The sequence below is a fragment of the Gigantopelta aegis genome, chromosome 10 (genome assembly GCF_016097555.1).
Source record: "Gigantopelta aegis isolate Gae_Host chromosome 10, Gae_host_genome, whole genome shotgun sequence".
In the NCBI taxonomy this organism is placed as follows: domain Eukaryota; kingdom Metazoa; phylum Mollusca; class Gastropoda; order Neomphalida; family Peltospiridae; genus Gigantopelta; species Gigantopelta aegis.
The window spans coordinates 48,681,419-48,696,668 of NC_054708.1; the positions used below are offsets into that span (position 1 = coordinate 48,681,419).

At 38.7% G+C, this 15,250-nt stretch overlaps 2 protein-coding genes across 4 annotated transcripts in view; one reads left to right on the top strand and one right to left on the bottom strand.

Moving 5' to 3' along the window:
• The window catches only part of LOC121384649 (serine/threonine-protein phosphatase 1 regulatory subunit 10-like), a 40,470-nt gene extending 37,975 nt beyond the window's left edge, over positions 1–2,495 (bottom strand). Inside the window, exons 1-2 of one of the 2 annotated variants that reach the window (XM_041515126.1) lie at positions 2,108–2,495; positions 1,818–1,880 (exon numbers count right to left, since the gene is read on the bottom strand). The gene's annotated coding sequence lies outside the window, so the exon portion shown is untranslated. The remainder of the gene's footprint in view (positions 1–1,817; positions 1,881–2,107) is intronic. The other variant, XM_041515125.1, reaches the window with a different exon arrangement.
• A 2,572-nt stretch (positions 2,496–5,067) lies between these two features.
• On the top strand, positions 5,068–13,509 carry LOC121384147 (28S ribosomal protein S18b, mitochondrial-like). Of its 2 annotated transcripts, none has more exons than XM_041514398.1 (6): positions 5,068–5,187; positions 8,094–8,238; positions 10,197–10,291; positions 10,873–10,944; positions 12,354–12,480; positions 13,299–13,509. In XM_041514398.1, exons 1-6 carry the CDS (start codon positions 5,122–5,124, stop codon positions 13,379–13,381), a joined length of 588 nt encoding a protein of 195 aa, XP_041370332.1. In that variant the 5' UTR covers positions 5,068–5,121; the 3' UTR covers positions 13,382–13,509. The 2 variants fall into 2 exon arrangements, with proteins under 2 accessions (XP_041370332.1, XP_041370331.1); XM_041514397.1 differs by having other exon boundaries at positions 5,089–5,208.
• The last annotated feature ends 1,741 nt before the right edge of the window (positions 13,510–15,250 follow it).

Genomic DNA, 15,250 nt, shown 5'->3' on the forward strand with positions numbered 1-15,250 from the left:
CAGGCTTGCTCTAGTGGCAAACAATGTCCTAAAGACACTCAATTTTTCACACCACAATTATGCCCTGTATCCTCTTCATGTCAGTGTAAAACCATTTCATACTCGAGGTTCAAAGATGAAGTCTGCTGTTTACAAAGGCCTGTTACTACTAGTGTTAGTACAAACAGATATGGTTTAAACAATATTTATTTCTGTTTATATATTAACAGATGGGCTTGGTCAACAAGCATAGTCTATATAAAGACCTTTCCCTACATCATACAATTGAAATATTAACTGGTTACAGGCATCTAAGAATTGAAAATCTGCGTGAGCCAATTATCGGTTACTCAAAAAAATTAATCCATGTAACCCATTTCCTCTTTGCATAACCCATTATATCCAAGTAAATGTTACTCCAAATTTTGCACAAACCAAAAATAGGTTACGCAAAATTTGAATTTGCGTGAGCAACGTGCAAATTTAAAGATCTTCTCGCAATTTTTTAGAGGCCTGGGTCAACATGGACATTTTGAGAAAAATACAATTTAGTGTTGAAAAAGTGTTAAACTATTGTATTTTAAACCTGTCAAAATATAAATATTTGTATATATATTAGAACAGATCAACAAGAAGAATAAAGTAATGGATGGTTTTATCAGATATCAACTATTACCACTCAGATTAAAGTTAAAGTTTGTTTTGTTTAACGACACATGTAGAAATTCTTACATACACCAGGGATTTATACAGAATATTTCACCATGGTTTCATGTCCGACTGGCTTGGAAAAATTAGTGCGAGTAAATCATACTTGAGATCTTGGGTTTCCAGGCCACTGAATGATGCAGTATATTGCCATTAAATTAACTGATTAGAAAAGACATAATTAAATATATATATATATATATATATTGGGAATTTGTAGTGTACAAATTGGGATTTTTCAGTGCCACTTTCTTTTGGGAAGGGTCCTATGTCCAGACCCACAGAATGCCTGGATAAATCTGTATAATCGGTAGTCTTCAGAGAGGAATCCTGCTACATTTTCCCATTAATAGTAAGGGATCTGTTACATGCACCATCTCACAGACTGGATACAACATACCATAGCCTTTGATATACCAGGCACTGTGCACTGGTTGGAATGACCACTCTGAGGACCATTAACTGATCTTTTGTATGCTTTTAGCCTCAAACAGATGAGCATATAAAATTCACCCATCCAAGAACTTATCTCTACAAAGCCCCTTCAGTAAAGAAACTGGCCTTCGCAGTTTTTTCAAGTCGCTCTACCCAAAAGGAAACATTTTATTTTCAACATTTTAATTGGCGACATTTAATAATAAATTAGAAAAATTTATTAGCAATTACAATTTAACATTTTAGAATTGTGTAGCGATCTCTGAAATTTGCATAGCAAATCACTCAGGTGCAATATTGAACAAAATGTTCCCTCCAATGCTTCAACCCCCATGTAATTATTTGAGACTGATTTAACTCAGAATGTTGGTTTCATCCATTCACTTTGAACAAAATAAAATAAATAAATATCATTTAAAAAATCTAAATACTTAAAATATTGTTTTTCAGTCTAGATTTAATTATTAACCTAAAATTAATACACAAGAATTAACATTCAACTAGATCGACGAAGTCACGTGATAAACGCCAAGCCCTAATTAAGTGATCACATGACTACCATATTTGGTCATAATGATAATCTGTTAACGGCCATGCTACATTGGCAATGTTAACTTGTAAATAAGTATTATTTTATACCAAAATGTTGTGTTTTAAATATATTTAAAATGTACAATCCACAAAAGTATACAAACCTTCATAGCACGAAATCAACACATTCCACATTTTACTCCCCGATGTGAAGAGCGAAGTACAATCTTCACAAAAAAAAAAAAAAAAAAAATGGCGTCATTGAGCGAAATAACATACAAGCTTTTAATTTGCTTTATTTGCTTACCTCACTTTACAGTACTGTCCACCCCTGCAGATAAGTAACACAAATATATACATCTGCCCTATACACATTCAATAACAAAAATGACCATTCTATAAATATGAGACCAAAATCAGTCAATAAAACGAACTTTGATCGCAAGACACTTACGCAGTTCTCCTGCGTACACTACTCCTTTTATCACATATTCACTTCTCTCAGAGTACTATCATATTAATAATTAAATTTGCATGTACTCTGGGTGTTGATGATTCTTGAAGGTACGGCTATTTCTTTGCCATGTTCATGTATGCATGTAACATGGTGATGATGGAAATTGTGATCAGTGATTCAATGTACTTTCATCAAATCTTAAAATGTTTAGGGTTTTCTTTTTAAAATAGATATATATTAAGTATGAAGACGTCCCTTTTCAATAATAGGATCTACGCGTGTAAATGTACAAAATATTTTGTGAAAATACTGCACAAATAACAAAAATTTCGAAATTATTTTTCCAAACTGCTTTGCTTTACCAGTCAAAAGCAAATCCCTAACGATGTGGGGTTTAGCACGGTGTTCCTGACGTCACAAACTATATATTTAGAACTGAAGGGAAATAGGAATTGAGACGTAGTTACAACATTCTCCCAAAAATATTACAATAGTAGCCAAAATACTAATTCACAATATAAATTAGTTTCATTTTTTTTTAATTACGGAACAATAAAAGGGTAAATGATAGAATTTCTTTACGAACATACTATCATATTTTACACAACATTTCTCCAACCCTTTCGTATCTATCTGAATATTAATACCCTAGAAGAATCTGGGCGCTCTGCCAAGTGGTTGTTGTGGATAGTGAAAGGTCACGCTTTGTAACAGTAGTGTTATGAGCAGTCGTCACCAGCACTGAAATAGTCCTGTATTCTGGTAGACTTCGACGTCAGAGCCATATCTGTATAGAAGGGAGGCGTGAGATGGAGTTACACCCCCCTAAAATAATCCCTCCTTTTCAGAATGTTACAATTACCAAATGTTTGACATCCAATAACCGATGATTAAATAAATGAATGCGCTTAAGTTGTGTCATTAAACAAAACAAACTTTAAACGCTGGGTAAGGGGGCTCAGTGGTAAAACGCTCGCTTGATGTGCGGTCAGTTTGGGATCGATTCACATCGGTGGTCCCATTGGGCTATTTCTCGTTCCAGCCAGTGCACCACGACTGGCATATTAAAGGCCGTGGTATGTGTTATCCTGTCTGTGGGATGGTGCATATAAAAGATCCCTTGCTACTAATGAAAAAATTAAGCGGGTCATGTCAGAATTACCAAATGTTTGACATACAATAAATAAATCAGTGGGCTCTAGTGGTGTCGTTAAACAAAACAAACTTTAATTCTCACTGCGATTTCTGCGATTATAATATTATTAGTAACTGATTTTCACTTGACATTGAAGATTCGACAGAGCCGGATGTAGCTCAGTGGTAGTCATAAAGCACTTTTTTGAGGTGCGATGGTTCCCTGGATCGATCGTCCTTTATGAATTGTTTTTTTCTCCTTTTTTACGTTCCAATCAAAAAAAAAAAAAAGAAGAAAAAGAAAAGAAGTTTCTTTTGTTTAACGACACCACTAGAGCACATTGATTTATTTATCACCGGCTATTGGGTGTCAAACATATGGTAATTCTAACATGCAGTCTTAAAAAGAAAACCCGCTACATTTGTCCATTAGTAGCAAGGGATCTTTTATATGCACCATACCACAGACAAGACAGCACATACCATGGCCTTTGATATACCAGTCGTGGCACATTGGCTGGAACGAGAAATGGCCTGGAATGGGACTACAGACGGGGATCGATCCTAACCCGGCTGCGCATCAGACGAGCGCTTTACCACTGAGCTGCGTCCCAATCAGTGTCCGTGGTAAGTACTGGTTTGTCGCTCGGAAAATGTTACTTTGCAGTAGATCTTAGCTTTTGTGACGGCACCAGCATTGTTCTAAAGTATAGCCCGATAGTCTTATAGCAAGAGTGCAAAACGGACATTTGGACAGCTATCACGCTCATTCATTTCAACTGATTTTCGTGCTTATATCCAATTAAGGTTCAAACACGCTGTCTTGTGCACACACCTCTGCTATCTGGGCTGTCTGCACGGGAGGGTTAGTTGTTAATTATTAGTGGTTAGTGAGATAGAAGAGGGTGTAGTGGACAACCATTGAGTCATTAAAACTTGCTCTGGATGGGAGCCGGTACCGGGCTGCGAACCGTGTACCTACCAGCCTTATGTTCGATGGCTTAACCACGACGCCACCGAGGCCGATCATTTTCGAATTCTCTAACAAATTGTTCACATATTAATCACTAATAAACACACTACATCATTCTCCCCACAATATTAGTTGCAGTGCATATAAAAATGCTAGTGATTCGTCTACATGAATAAATTAATGTTGTTGTCCATATTCGGGCATTTTCATTTAATTCGGGCAAAAATCAGCCGCCCCGTCCCCTACTAAAATGGGAGCCCGTACGCCTTAACGAAGGGAGCAATCTAATTGAAATTAGCTCCACTATTACATGTGGTGAGACCAGTAGAGCTAATTTTAATCAGATTGCGAAGGAAGGAAGGAAATGTTTTATTTCACGACGCACTCAACACATTTTATTTTCGGTTATATGGCGTCAGACATATGGTTAAGGACCACACAGATATTAAGAGAGGAAACCCGCTGTCGCCACTTCACGGGCTACTCTTTTCGATTATAAGCACCATTCCAGAGACAGGATAGTACATACCATGGCCTTTGTTACACCAGTTATGGAGCACTTGCTGGAACGAGAAATAGCCCAATAGGTCCACCCACGGGGACCGATCCTAGACCGACCGCGCATCAAACGAACGCTTTAACACTGAGCTGCGTCCCGCCCCGTACGCCTTAATGATGCAGACACTGGTAGGCCTATTCTAAACAAGAAAATATATTTAATATGCAAGTTTAATCGCCAATAAAAGTAGTGCTCGCCTGAGATGCATTGTGAAAGCTAGTAACAAAACAAACTGTTAGTCCCATCTTACGCATTTTACACAAGTGGTCGCTCGAAGTTAACCAATGTAGTGCAAGGGTTAGATAACTCTTTCAACAAATGATTTTAAAGAAACGTGATTGAAACATGTCTGTGTCAAATGTTACTTCTTGTGTCGCCTGCGTTTTTAAACGTGTTTTATTCAGTGGACAGGTATTTATTAAATGCAGTCAGGTACTATTTTACACCAGGAATGGAATATTCTACGTTGCATTAACCATAGAGAAATGTCACGAATGTGGTTATAAACGATTAAAAACAAATTGACCCCCACCCCCAATAAAAAAATAAAATAAAAAGCACACGCGCACAAAAGACCCGTGCCATATGCACAATTCTAGTTTGACAGTAGTTCATCAAGATTAACGTTAATCTTGATGAACTAGTTTGACAGCAGATGCAGCAGACTAACACACTGCACAGTCGTGACAGTGCACACATACTGTCGTAACTGTGACAGTCATAGATTCATGAATGCATGTACATAGCCCATGTACACTGCAATGTCTATAGCCCATCTAGACCGAATATTTGTTGATGTAAAGCTATTTCATATAATATAAATATATTTTTAATGATTTATCAGTTTTATATCTATATTCTATGGCTTATACAGTAACTCGGACCCCCCCCCCCCCCCCCCCCCCCAATCCCCAAAGCAGGATTTTGAAATAATATCTAGATGAATGTGTTAATTAAATGCACGTTTTCTCTGTAACAATAAAATTATTGAATAATTTTAATTTTTAGATAGGATTCTGTCAGTGAATATTCACCACTAAAATGTATTTTATCATCTCTGTCGGTGCTCAAAAGAATATTTGATCATATGTTGTGCATTCATTATTGATTAATATAGTACTGATAATTAAACTATTTTCATGGAATCATCCCACTATCCCTGATTTCACTAGCCCTGAAAAATTACCAATTAATGGCTGCCAGTGCCATGGATGTTCCATTTCTTTAGACTACTCCCCTGTACATATACTCTTCAAAAAAAGAAACGCAAAAGGGTACAAATGGGTTATAACTCCGATTTTATGTTTCCTACCGGTTCATGCTTTGTGAATATAAGGTCATTGCACGTCCCAAACACATTCCCACGGTTACATTCGATAAAACGCAGCTACTGTACAATAAAGTTCCAAAATGTGAATATTCGCAAAAACGCAGCCACGTGCAAACCATGTCACCACTGCACGTGCGTTGTCTGCACGTGCGTTGTCTGCACGTGCAACATGAACACCGACAGTATAAAAGTGCAGGGTGTTCGCTTGCCTGGCCTCTGTATCTGGCCGACAATTGACAATCCAGGACATGCCACGTCTCAGTGAACCGCAGAGAAACAATGCCATCGGCCGACTAGACGCAGGCGAATCCAGAACGGCCGTTGCCAGGGCATTCCATGTGTCCCCAAGCACCATCTCCAGACTGTGGGACCGTTACCAGCAACATGGATCAACACGTGACCTCCCTAGATCCGGTCGACCACGGGTCACTACCCCCGGGCAGGACCGCTACATCCGGGTACGCCACCTTTGGGAACGATTGACTACTGCCACCTCCACAGCCGCAGCAATACCAGGTTTGCGCAGGATATCCGACCAGACCGTACGGAACCGCCTACGTGAGGTAGGAATTCGTGCCAGGCGTCCAGTTCGAGGTGTCATCTTAACACCACAACACCGTCGACTCCGACTGCAGTGGTGCCAGATTCATCGACAATGGCCTCAACTGCGATGGAGACAGGTGTGGTTCAGTGACGAGTCCCGATTTCTGCTCCGACGTCATGATGGAAGATGTCGCGTGTATAGGCGTCGTGGTGAACATTATGCGGCAAACTGCGTGCAGGAAGTGGACAGATTCGGTGGGGGTAGTGTCATGGTGTGGGCAGCCATCTCACACACTGGCAGAACTGACCTGGTCCACGTGCAGGGCAACCTAAATGCACAGGGCTACATTGACCAGATCCTCCGGCCACACATCGTTCCAGTTATGGCCAACGCAGTGTTCCAACATGACAACGTCAGGCGTCACACAGCACGTCTCACAACGGCTTTCCTACAGAACAACAACATTAATGTCCTTCCTTGGCCATCGATATCACCGGATTTGAACCCAATTGAGCATCTATGGGACGAGTTGGACCGACGCCTCCGACAGCGACAACCACAGCCCCAGACCCTGCCCGAGCTGGCAGCAGCCTTGCAGGCCGAGTGGGCCACCATCCCCCGGGACGTCATCCGTACTCTGGTTGCTTCAATGGGCAGGCGGTGCCAGGCAGTTGTCAACACACGCGGAGGCCACACCCGGTATTGACTCCAGATGACCTTGACCTTGGTGGTGTGTCCTATCACTTACTCACAATGGACTAGAGTGAATTGTGAACAATCCTGCAACATTTGGTAATTATCGGACTCACCATTCAATAATTAAATCAATTCTCCAAATGTTACGACAATGTGGTTTTGCGTTTCTTCTTTTGAAGAGTATATAAACTATTAATAAATAAACATGTCTTGTTTTACTGATTAGGTAGACACAATAGATGAGATACCATTTTAATGCCTCAATTTTAATTAGTAGGGACCTCTATATATGAATGTTGCAAATGTGACTATACAGATAAATGCTCGCTGTGCGTTATGGCGTAGAGGGTGCCAGAGGCAATAAAGTAGCAATTTTGGATGACTATGTCTTCCATAAGAACGCACAAGTAAAGGCGGGCATGAAATGGAGATGTAGCGAGACTAAGAATTTGAAATGAAATGTGTTTATTGTAGTATCTGAGGGGTTGCATTGTTTGTATGGTTTTGAAATGTCATGTTTTAAATGTATTATTAAAGTACTATTACAGTGCTATTACCATAAACACTATCGAATAAAACATTTATTTAACTATATTCATTTTTATAATTACTTATTTGATTTAGTTTGTTTATAATGGGGATGACAACCGGTGGCAGTAACAGCCAATATGACTGACAATCTGGGGCTAGTGTAACCAGGGCTAGTGGAATCAGGGCTAGTGGGGCTAACTCATTTTCATATTACAGCCACTGAAGTTTTCTCGGGCAATCAGTCGAGCATCAGTGAGACTTAGTGACACTGAAGAGTCTGAGGAAACGAAAGCAGTGCCAGAAAAACCTCCTCGAATTGAAGTTGATGCACCAACTAGCAAAAGATATCTTGACAGCAAAGGTACATAATATAAAATTCAAGTTGTGCACATTCAACTTTAGTTTCAAAGTCAGATGCAAGATGTTTTACGGGAGAGGGTGCAAGTTTAAAAAAGAGAACCTAAAGTATTCATAGAAAGGGCGCAACATTTAAAAAGGGAACCTATAATATTCATGGAGGGGTGCAATATTTTTTATAAAGGGGTGCCTACAGTATTGAAAATGAAACACTATGTCAAGATTATATTACATGTCCCCTACTAAACACAAATAAATTAATTGTATTCATCTGCCATGACCCCACCCCAATCCCGGCAAAATTAGGGGTGATCAGTGGCGTACTCAATATCATTGTTTACTTGGCTGCCAGGTGCCCCCCCCCCCCCCCCACAAAATCCTGCCTACGCCACTGTACAGAAATGAATACAGGGTGGGGGTAGGGGGGTTCGAACACCCTCCCCCTTTAGACAAGATGACCTTTTGCCTGGGTTTTTTTGTAGCACGACTGTATAATTAGATCCACCCCTTCACCATGTTCGTGGCGAATGAACAACAAAGCATCTGAGATATATAGAGGATAATAAACGAGATACCAGTTATTATCAAAATTATGTCCCAAATCAAATCATTTTTAGTTGTCGCGAGCTTTAGCGAGTGATAGATGAAAAGTATTTCACTCGGGGACATACATTGATAATAACTGGTACTGAGTTTGCTATTATGTTTATTACCCCAGCTATGTTTTCTCTAAACGCCTTTATTTTAGGCGCACATGCACATACATGTAGGCTATAGAAACAATGTAAACCACTTTACACACTGTTCTGGGTATTGCTGTAATTTTGCATTTTAATCACGTTCACAGATAATTTTCAAAAACAGAAGTTATCGTTATTCTGCTAAAAATATAAATAATGATTTGTGATTTGTGATTTGTCGTGAACACAAACTCATTAAAGTACATGACGTCATTTTGTGTGTTTGCCAAATCGCGATGATTTTATATTTAGTACCAACAAAGTCATTGGTTTGTAAGCGTCAAATCATCCAGTAATATTATACGTCACAACACTGCATAATATTTCTCATTGAGAAAATACAGAAAATATTTTCCCGGTTATGAGTGGTCACTGGGGGTAATAAATATAGTTATTTATTAAATTAGTAAAAATAAACATTTTCTTCATGGTGTATGAACTGCACGAAAACAGGAAGTACTAGTAATGAAAGTTGATTGGTTACCACTGGTATCAAAGCAATAAACGTCTATCATAGACTGCAGTCTTATAATGACATACTTTCGTGTTTGTCTCGTCTTAATAAAGGGGAAACAAGGCGGTACAGGCCCACAGTTTTGAAAATTTGACCATACGTTATCTTGGTGCCCTCAGGCGTTTGTTTTTTAATATTATCTTAGAATTAAAGGGAAATGCCAATAACAAAACGTTTATTCATATTTGCATTATTACCAACAGCTATGTAGGGTTCTGTAAGCATTTGACATGGATTATAACTAATATTGTGAGTAAAATGATGGAAATACATGGTGAAACGTTTTCAGACCAGCTCATTTTCCCAAATATATCCATCATTTTTGACAGAATGTGGAGGTTTGCTCCACATTTGCGGGGGAGGGGGGGAGGGGGGGGGGAGGGGAGGAGGTAGCTAATCCTCCATCTCGAACGCAAATGCTAACAATATACCGGTAACGAGTTTCAACTACAAAGTGATGAAGTGTAAGCTATTCCTCGCTTATGTCCCTTTCCAAATCTGCGGATAACCCATGTGAAAAGAGTGGTTTTGTAAACACGGGTAAAACACACACATGTGAAATACACCACGGGTGTATGTCTTGGTCAGGTTTTTCAGCGTTTTACGTAAACCAGTGTTAAACCTAGATTTTGATATAACCCGGTGTTTCGAAACCCAGACATATGAAATCGGCCCCAAGTATTTATAGTTGTGATGGTTTTGTTTTAGCTTATGCGGAGGCATATGGTGACCAACCTATCTGGATACACTACAGACGAAATTTCAAAGGCCAATTAGCTCCGAGGACGCGGAAGACTTGTATTGTAAGCAAATTTACACTGTCACTGTTAAAAGACTTGAATTGTAAGGGGGCGGGACATAGTTCAGTGGTACAGTGCTCGCTTGCTGCGCAGTTGGTCTCGGATCGATCCTTGTCAGTGGTCCCATTGGGCTATTTCTTTTTCCAGCCAGTGCACCACAACTGGTATATCAAAGGCTGTGGTATGTGCCATCCTGTCTGTGGGATGGCGTATATAAAAGATCCCTTGCTGCTAATCGAAAAGAATAGTCCATGAAGTGTCGACAGCGGGTTTCCTCTCTCAATATCTGTGTGGTCCTGAACCATATGTGTGATGCCATGTAACCATAAATAAAATGTGTTGAGTGCGTCGTTAAATAAAACATTTCCTTCCTTTCTTTATTGTAAGGGAATTTACATTGAGTGACTGTTGAAATACTTGTATACCGTAGTCAAGGGAATTTACACTTTGCCTGTGGGAAGACTTGTATTGTAAGGAGTATTTGGCATTTTCAGTTGAGATAAAATACCTGTAACTAATAGATATGATTTAGTATGTAATAATTTGAAAAAAAGTTGTTTATGCTTTTGTGATGCATATTTCAGAGAGCTGGTGTTATGAGTACTGGAAATCCATGCCCAATCTGTCGAGACGAGTATCTGGTCATTGACCATACGGTAGGTATGCATTTCTGTACAGAAAAATCTTGTAAAAATTAATACTGGTCAAACGACCACCTGTATATAACAGCCACCAGTCCATAACGGCCACAATATATCCTGCATAATGCATTTTCTTCTTTATTTTACCTGTATATAACAGCCACCTGTTCAACATGGCCATCGGTCACTATTGTTTTATCTAATATAGACCCTTCTCATAAAGATGGCAGCCAAGGTGCATGACATCATAGAGTGTTAGCTTTGAATCAGTAGCAAGCAATTCAAAATGTGTTTCAAAGACAACAGTCTCCCTACTCTCAAGTTACAATATTATGGAGAACAAAATGCAGAAGAAAGATTTGTTCTTAACAACTTTCATGGTGTTAAACTCTTCTAATATAAGCTACAAATTTGTAATATTTAATAATAATATTAATCTTTATTTAAAGAAAGTAGTAAGGGGCCGTCCATTATTTTCAACATTCTCACAAGTGTACAAAGAGTACACTTTTGACCACCCCCCTCCTAAAAACGTACATCCCCAAATGAAAAATGTTGATCAACATTTTTCATTTAAAAAAAAAGTGTACGCTGGCCCCTTACCCCCCCCCCCCCCCCCGCACACAGTTTGTACGCTTGTGAAAATGTTGAAAATTATGGACGGCCCCTAATACCCATGATGATTACAGAATTAATATAAAAATGCTGTCACTACTTGATATAGGCCTATAATTATAAAGAAATTACACTTAAAACATACAGATTCCTTAGTGAAGATTTTACTAAAAGTTTTCAATTGCAAGTGTTGTACATGGTAATTTTGTAATGATTCTATGTTAAATATACATATGTGCATCAAAGAAAAAGAAAGAAAGAAATGTTTTATTTAACGATGCACTCAACACATTTTATTTACGGTTATATGGCATCAGACATATGGTTATGGACCACACAGATTTTGAGAGGAAACCCGCTGTCGCCACATAGGCTACTCTTTTTTACGACAGACAGCAAGGGATCTTTTATTTGTGCTTCCCACAGGCAGGATAGCACAAACCATGGCCTTTGTTGAACCAGTTATGGATCACTGGTCGGTGCAAGTGGTTTACACCTACCCATTGAGCCTTGCAGAGCACTCACTCAGGGTTTGGAGTCGGTATCTGGATTAAAAAACCCATGCCTCGACTGGGATCCGAACCCAGTACCTACCAGCCTGTAGACCGATGGCTAACCACAACGCCACCGAGGCCATGCATTCTTGTGTAGCAGGAAAAACATTTGTTTTGTTTTCAGAGTGTTTCTGTACACGTTGCCTTTGATGTAACAAGTAAATAAAAATACTTGGATGTAGGAAAGTGAATTGCAAAATGATTTAACTTGCATTACCAATGCTTAACACTTATGCAGTACTTGTTCGTTTACAGAATACGAAACTTTTGGAGCAGTTTGTGTCGCCACACACCGGGGAGGTGTTTAATCCACACCAGACGGGTTTGTGTCAGAAACAACACAAGAAGCTGCTCGATGAAATATTGAAGGCCAGACATCATGGTGAGTTTTTGGAATGAAAAAGCTTGATGGCCAACACCTATCTGAAAAATGTGACCCAAATTTATGGGTTTTTCGTTGTACTTTCTTAATTAACTTTGAGCTATATCAAGATTTCTAGATTATGGTAGCCCCACTCCCATGGCTAGTGATATTTAATGTTGGGCTAGTAAATAACTACCATTGCCATGCCCAGTGGCTAGTAAAAAGCAAATTGTCAAATGCTGAATTTAAGTTTATTTTGTAAATATGAATAAACATTGTTTTAGTGTAATCTGACTCATGATATATGAACAGATCTTGCCAATATTGGGTTTTTCGTTAATTTACGAAAACTACTGAAATGCAGTGGCTAGTATTCATTACACACTGGTTCATGATGATACATATCATTTTGTACGTCATTCTGTTCACTCAAAAATCTGCTGGCCCTCAATTAATTTTGAGTATACATGCATCCTTAATTGTTCCAGCCAGTGCTCCACAACTGGTGTAACAAAGCCTGTGGTATATACTATCCTGTCAGTGGGATGTCGCATGTAAAAGATCCCTTGCTGCCAACTGAAAAGAGTAGCCCATGAAGTGGCAACAGTGGGTTTCCTCTCTTAATATCTGTGGTCCTTAACCATATATCCAATGCCATACAACCGTAAATAAAATGTGTTGAGTGCGTCATTAAATAAAACATTTCCTCCTCCTCCTTAATTGTTGAAAGTTGGCTTGAAGTTAGCCATATAGGGCAAGAAAATATTTTTGTCTTTATTTTTTGTGTGTTTTTGTAAGACCATCTAAAAGTAACACTTTTTGTTGTCTTCTTGTAGGCTTGATAGAAGATATTGTTCCCTTTCGTGAATACGACTACAGTGAATATTTGGATTCATCGACGAAGAAATCATTCAGTTGAACCAGACAGACATTACTTAGTTGTTTTATGTGGACACAAAAGAGAATTATGAAATTGCTGCAGTTTGATACATACATATTGAATGCCGTGTAATGTACATCTTTAATATTAATAAACCATACCTTTTACTTGTGTAATCTTATGAAATGGGTAACAAATGTCACCATCACATATTCTTTACCCACAAAAAACACCTCATTCTTGTTAATATAATCAGTATTTCTGTCAGAAAGAAATTTTTGGGTATGGCGCAATGGAATTGAATGCAACCACATTCAACAGGGGGTCTATTCCAGAAAGAAAATGGGTTACATTTAGGGTTAAGAAAGAAAATCATTCAGTAATCATAAGAGTAATTAATTTTGTCAAAAGGTTAAGCTTAAAACCCCCCCAAAAAAACCAATTTGGGTATTGCGCCCGTTTTACACTCTGATGACCCAACTGTTTATATATTTATGGTTCACCTGATGGGACATCCACTTAACCACCATCCTTTATTTACTAAACACTGAACACAACACCAAATAACTCAATGGGTCCTCGGAGGGGATTAATCCACCGACTTACTGCACAACAGATAGTCTTCTACAGATTACCTAGTGTGGGATGGAGCTCACAGGCTGACTGGACAGATTTCTGTACATTGACGAGGCATGTGTTTATGGGTTCCTGACAAAAGCAGTGCCCCATGATTTGTACAACAAAGGCTGTGGTATGTACTATCTTGTCTATGGGAAAGTGCATATAAAAGATCCCCTGCTGCTTTATCATTAAGTGGGGGTGGGATTTAGCTCAGTGGGTCGAGTGCTGGCTTAACATGCGTGCATCACAGGATCGAACCACCTCGGTGGATCCATTGAACCGATTGGTTTTTTCTTGTTCCATCCAGTAGTGCACCACAACTGGTCAAAGGCTGTGGTATGTGCTTTCCTGTCTGTGGGAAAATGCATATAAAAAGATACCTTACTGCATTAGGAAAAATGTAGCGGGTTTCCTCTGATGACTACGAGTGAATTACCAACTGTTTGCCATCCATTAGGCAATGTGCTCTAGTGGTGGTATAGCACAAGAGGCGACATTGGTATTTTTTCTCTTTTCTCTCTCCAGCCAGTGCACAACGACTAGTACATCAAAGGCTGTGGTATGTGCTTTCCTGTCTGTGGGATGGTGCATACAAAAGATCCCTTGCTACTAATCAAAAAAAAAAGAGTAGTCCATGAAGTGGCAACAGTGTGTTTCCTTCCTCAATATCTGTGTGGTCCTTCACCATATATCCGTAAATAACGTGTTGAGTGCGTCATTAAATAAAACATTTCCTTCATTCTCTCCTGTTGGTCAAGTGTCAAAATAACTTTTTGAGGACACCACATTGAGCTGCTTTTAAAGTAGCAAAGAATTAAAATTTCCTTTAAATCGAAAAAACAAATAACTACCGACTGATTTTATCCATTTAATATCCTTGAAATACATGCATTCTCCTTACATGCACATAATTATCACATTAAAAAAACAAAAACAATTGTATTAAATTAATTTAGTCTTGCATAAATAATTTCTATTTTATTAAGTACAAAATATACTTCTTATTGAGCCTCTTTTCCAGCAGAAACTAATACATTAATGAAAATATTACTGTCTTTACAATGCATATTGTAAACTGACTGCGAGTGTGTTCTGTATTGTGATTAGTTAAGTACATTCTTTTTCCGGGATCAAATAGACAATAACACCCGGAAAGCTAATGACGTCATTAGCACTTGGAACAGGCGAAGTTGACGATTAAAGGGTCTACAGTTAGATTGTAGCCAGGTATTTTTTTCAAGAAATACCAAATATACAGTTAGTTCCGTAGAAAAATGATTCAGTTTA

Coding starts and splice junctions, on each gene's coding strand:
- LOC121384147 (XM_041514397.1), top strand. CDS start 5,122: ATGTCTGTGTCAAATGTTACTTCTTGTGTCGCCTGCGTTTTTAAACGT. Junction 8,239..10,196: donor AAGATATCTTGACAGCAAAG/GTACATAATATA, acceptor GTTTTGTTTTAG/CTTATGCGGAGGCATATGGT. Junction 12,481..13,298: donor ATTGAAGGCCAGACATCATG/GTGAGTTTTTGG, acceptor GTCTTCTTGTAG/GCTTGATAGAAGATATTGTT.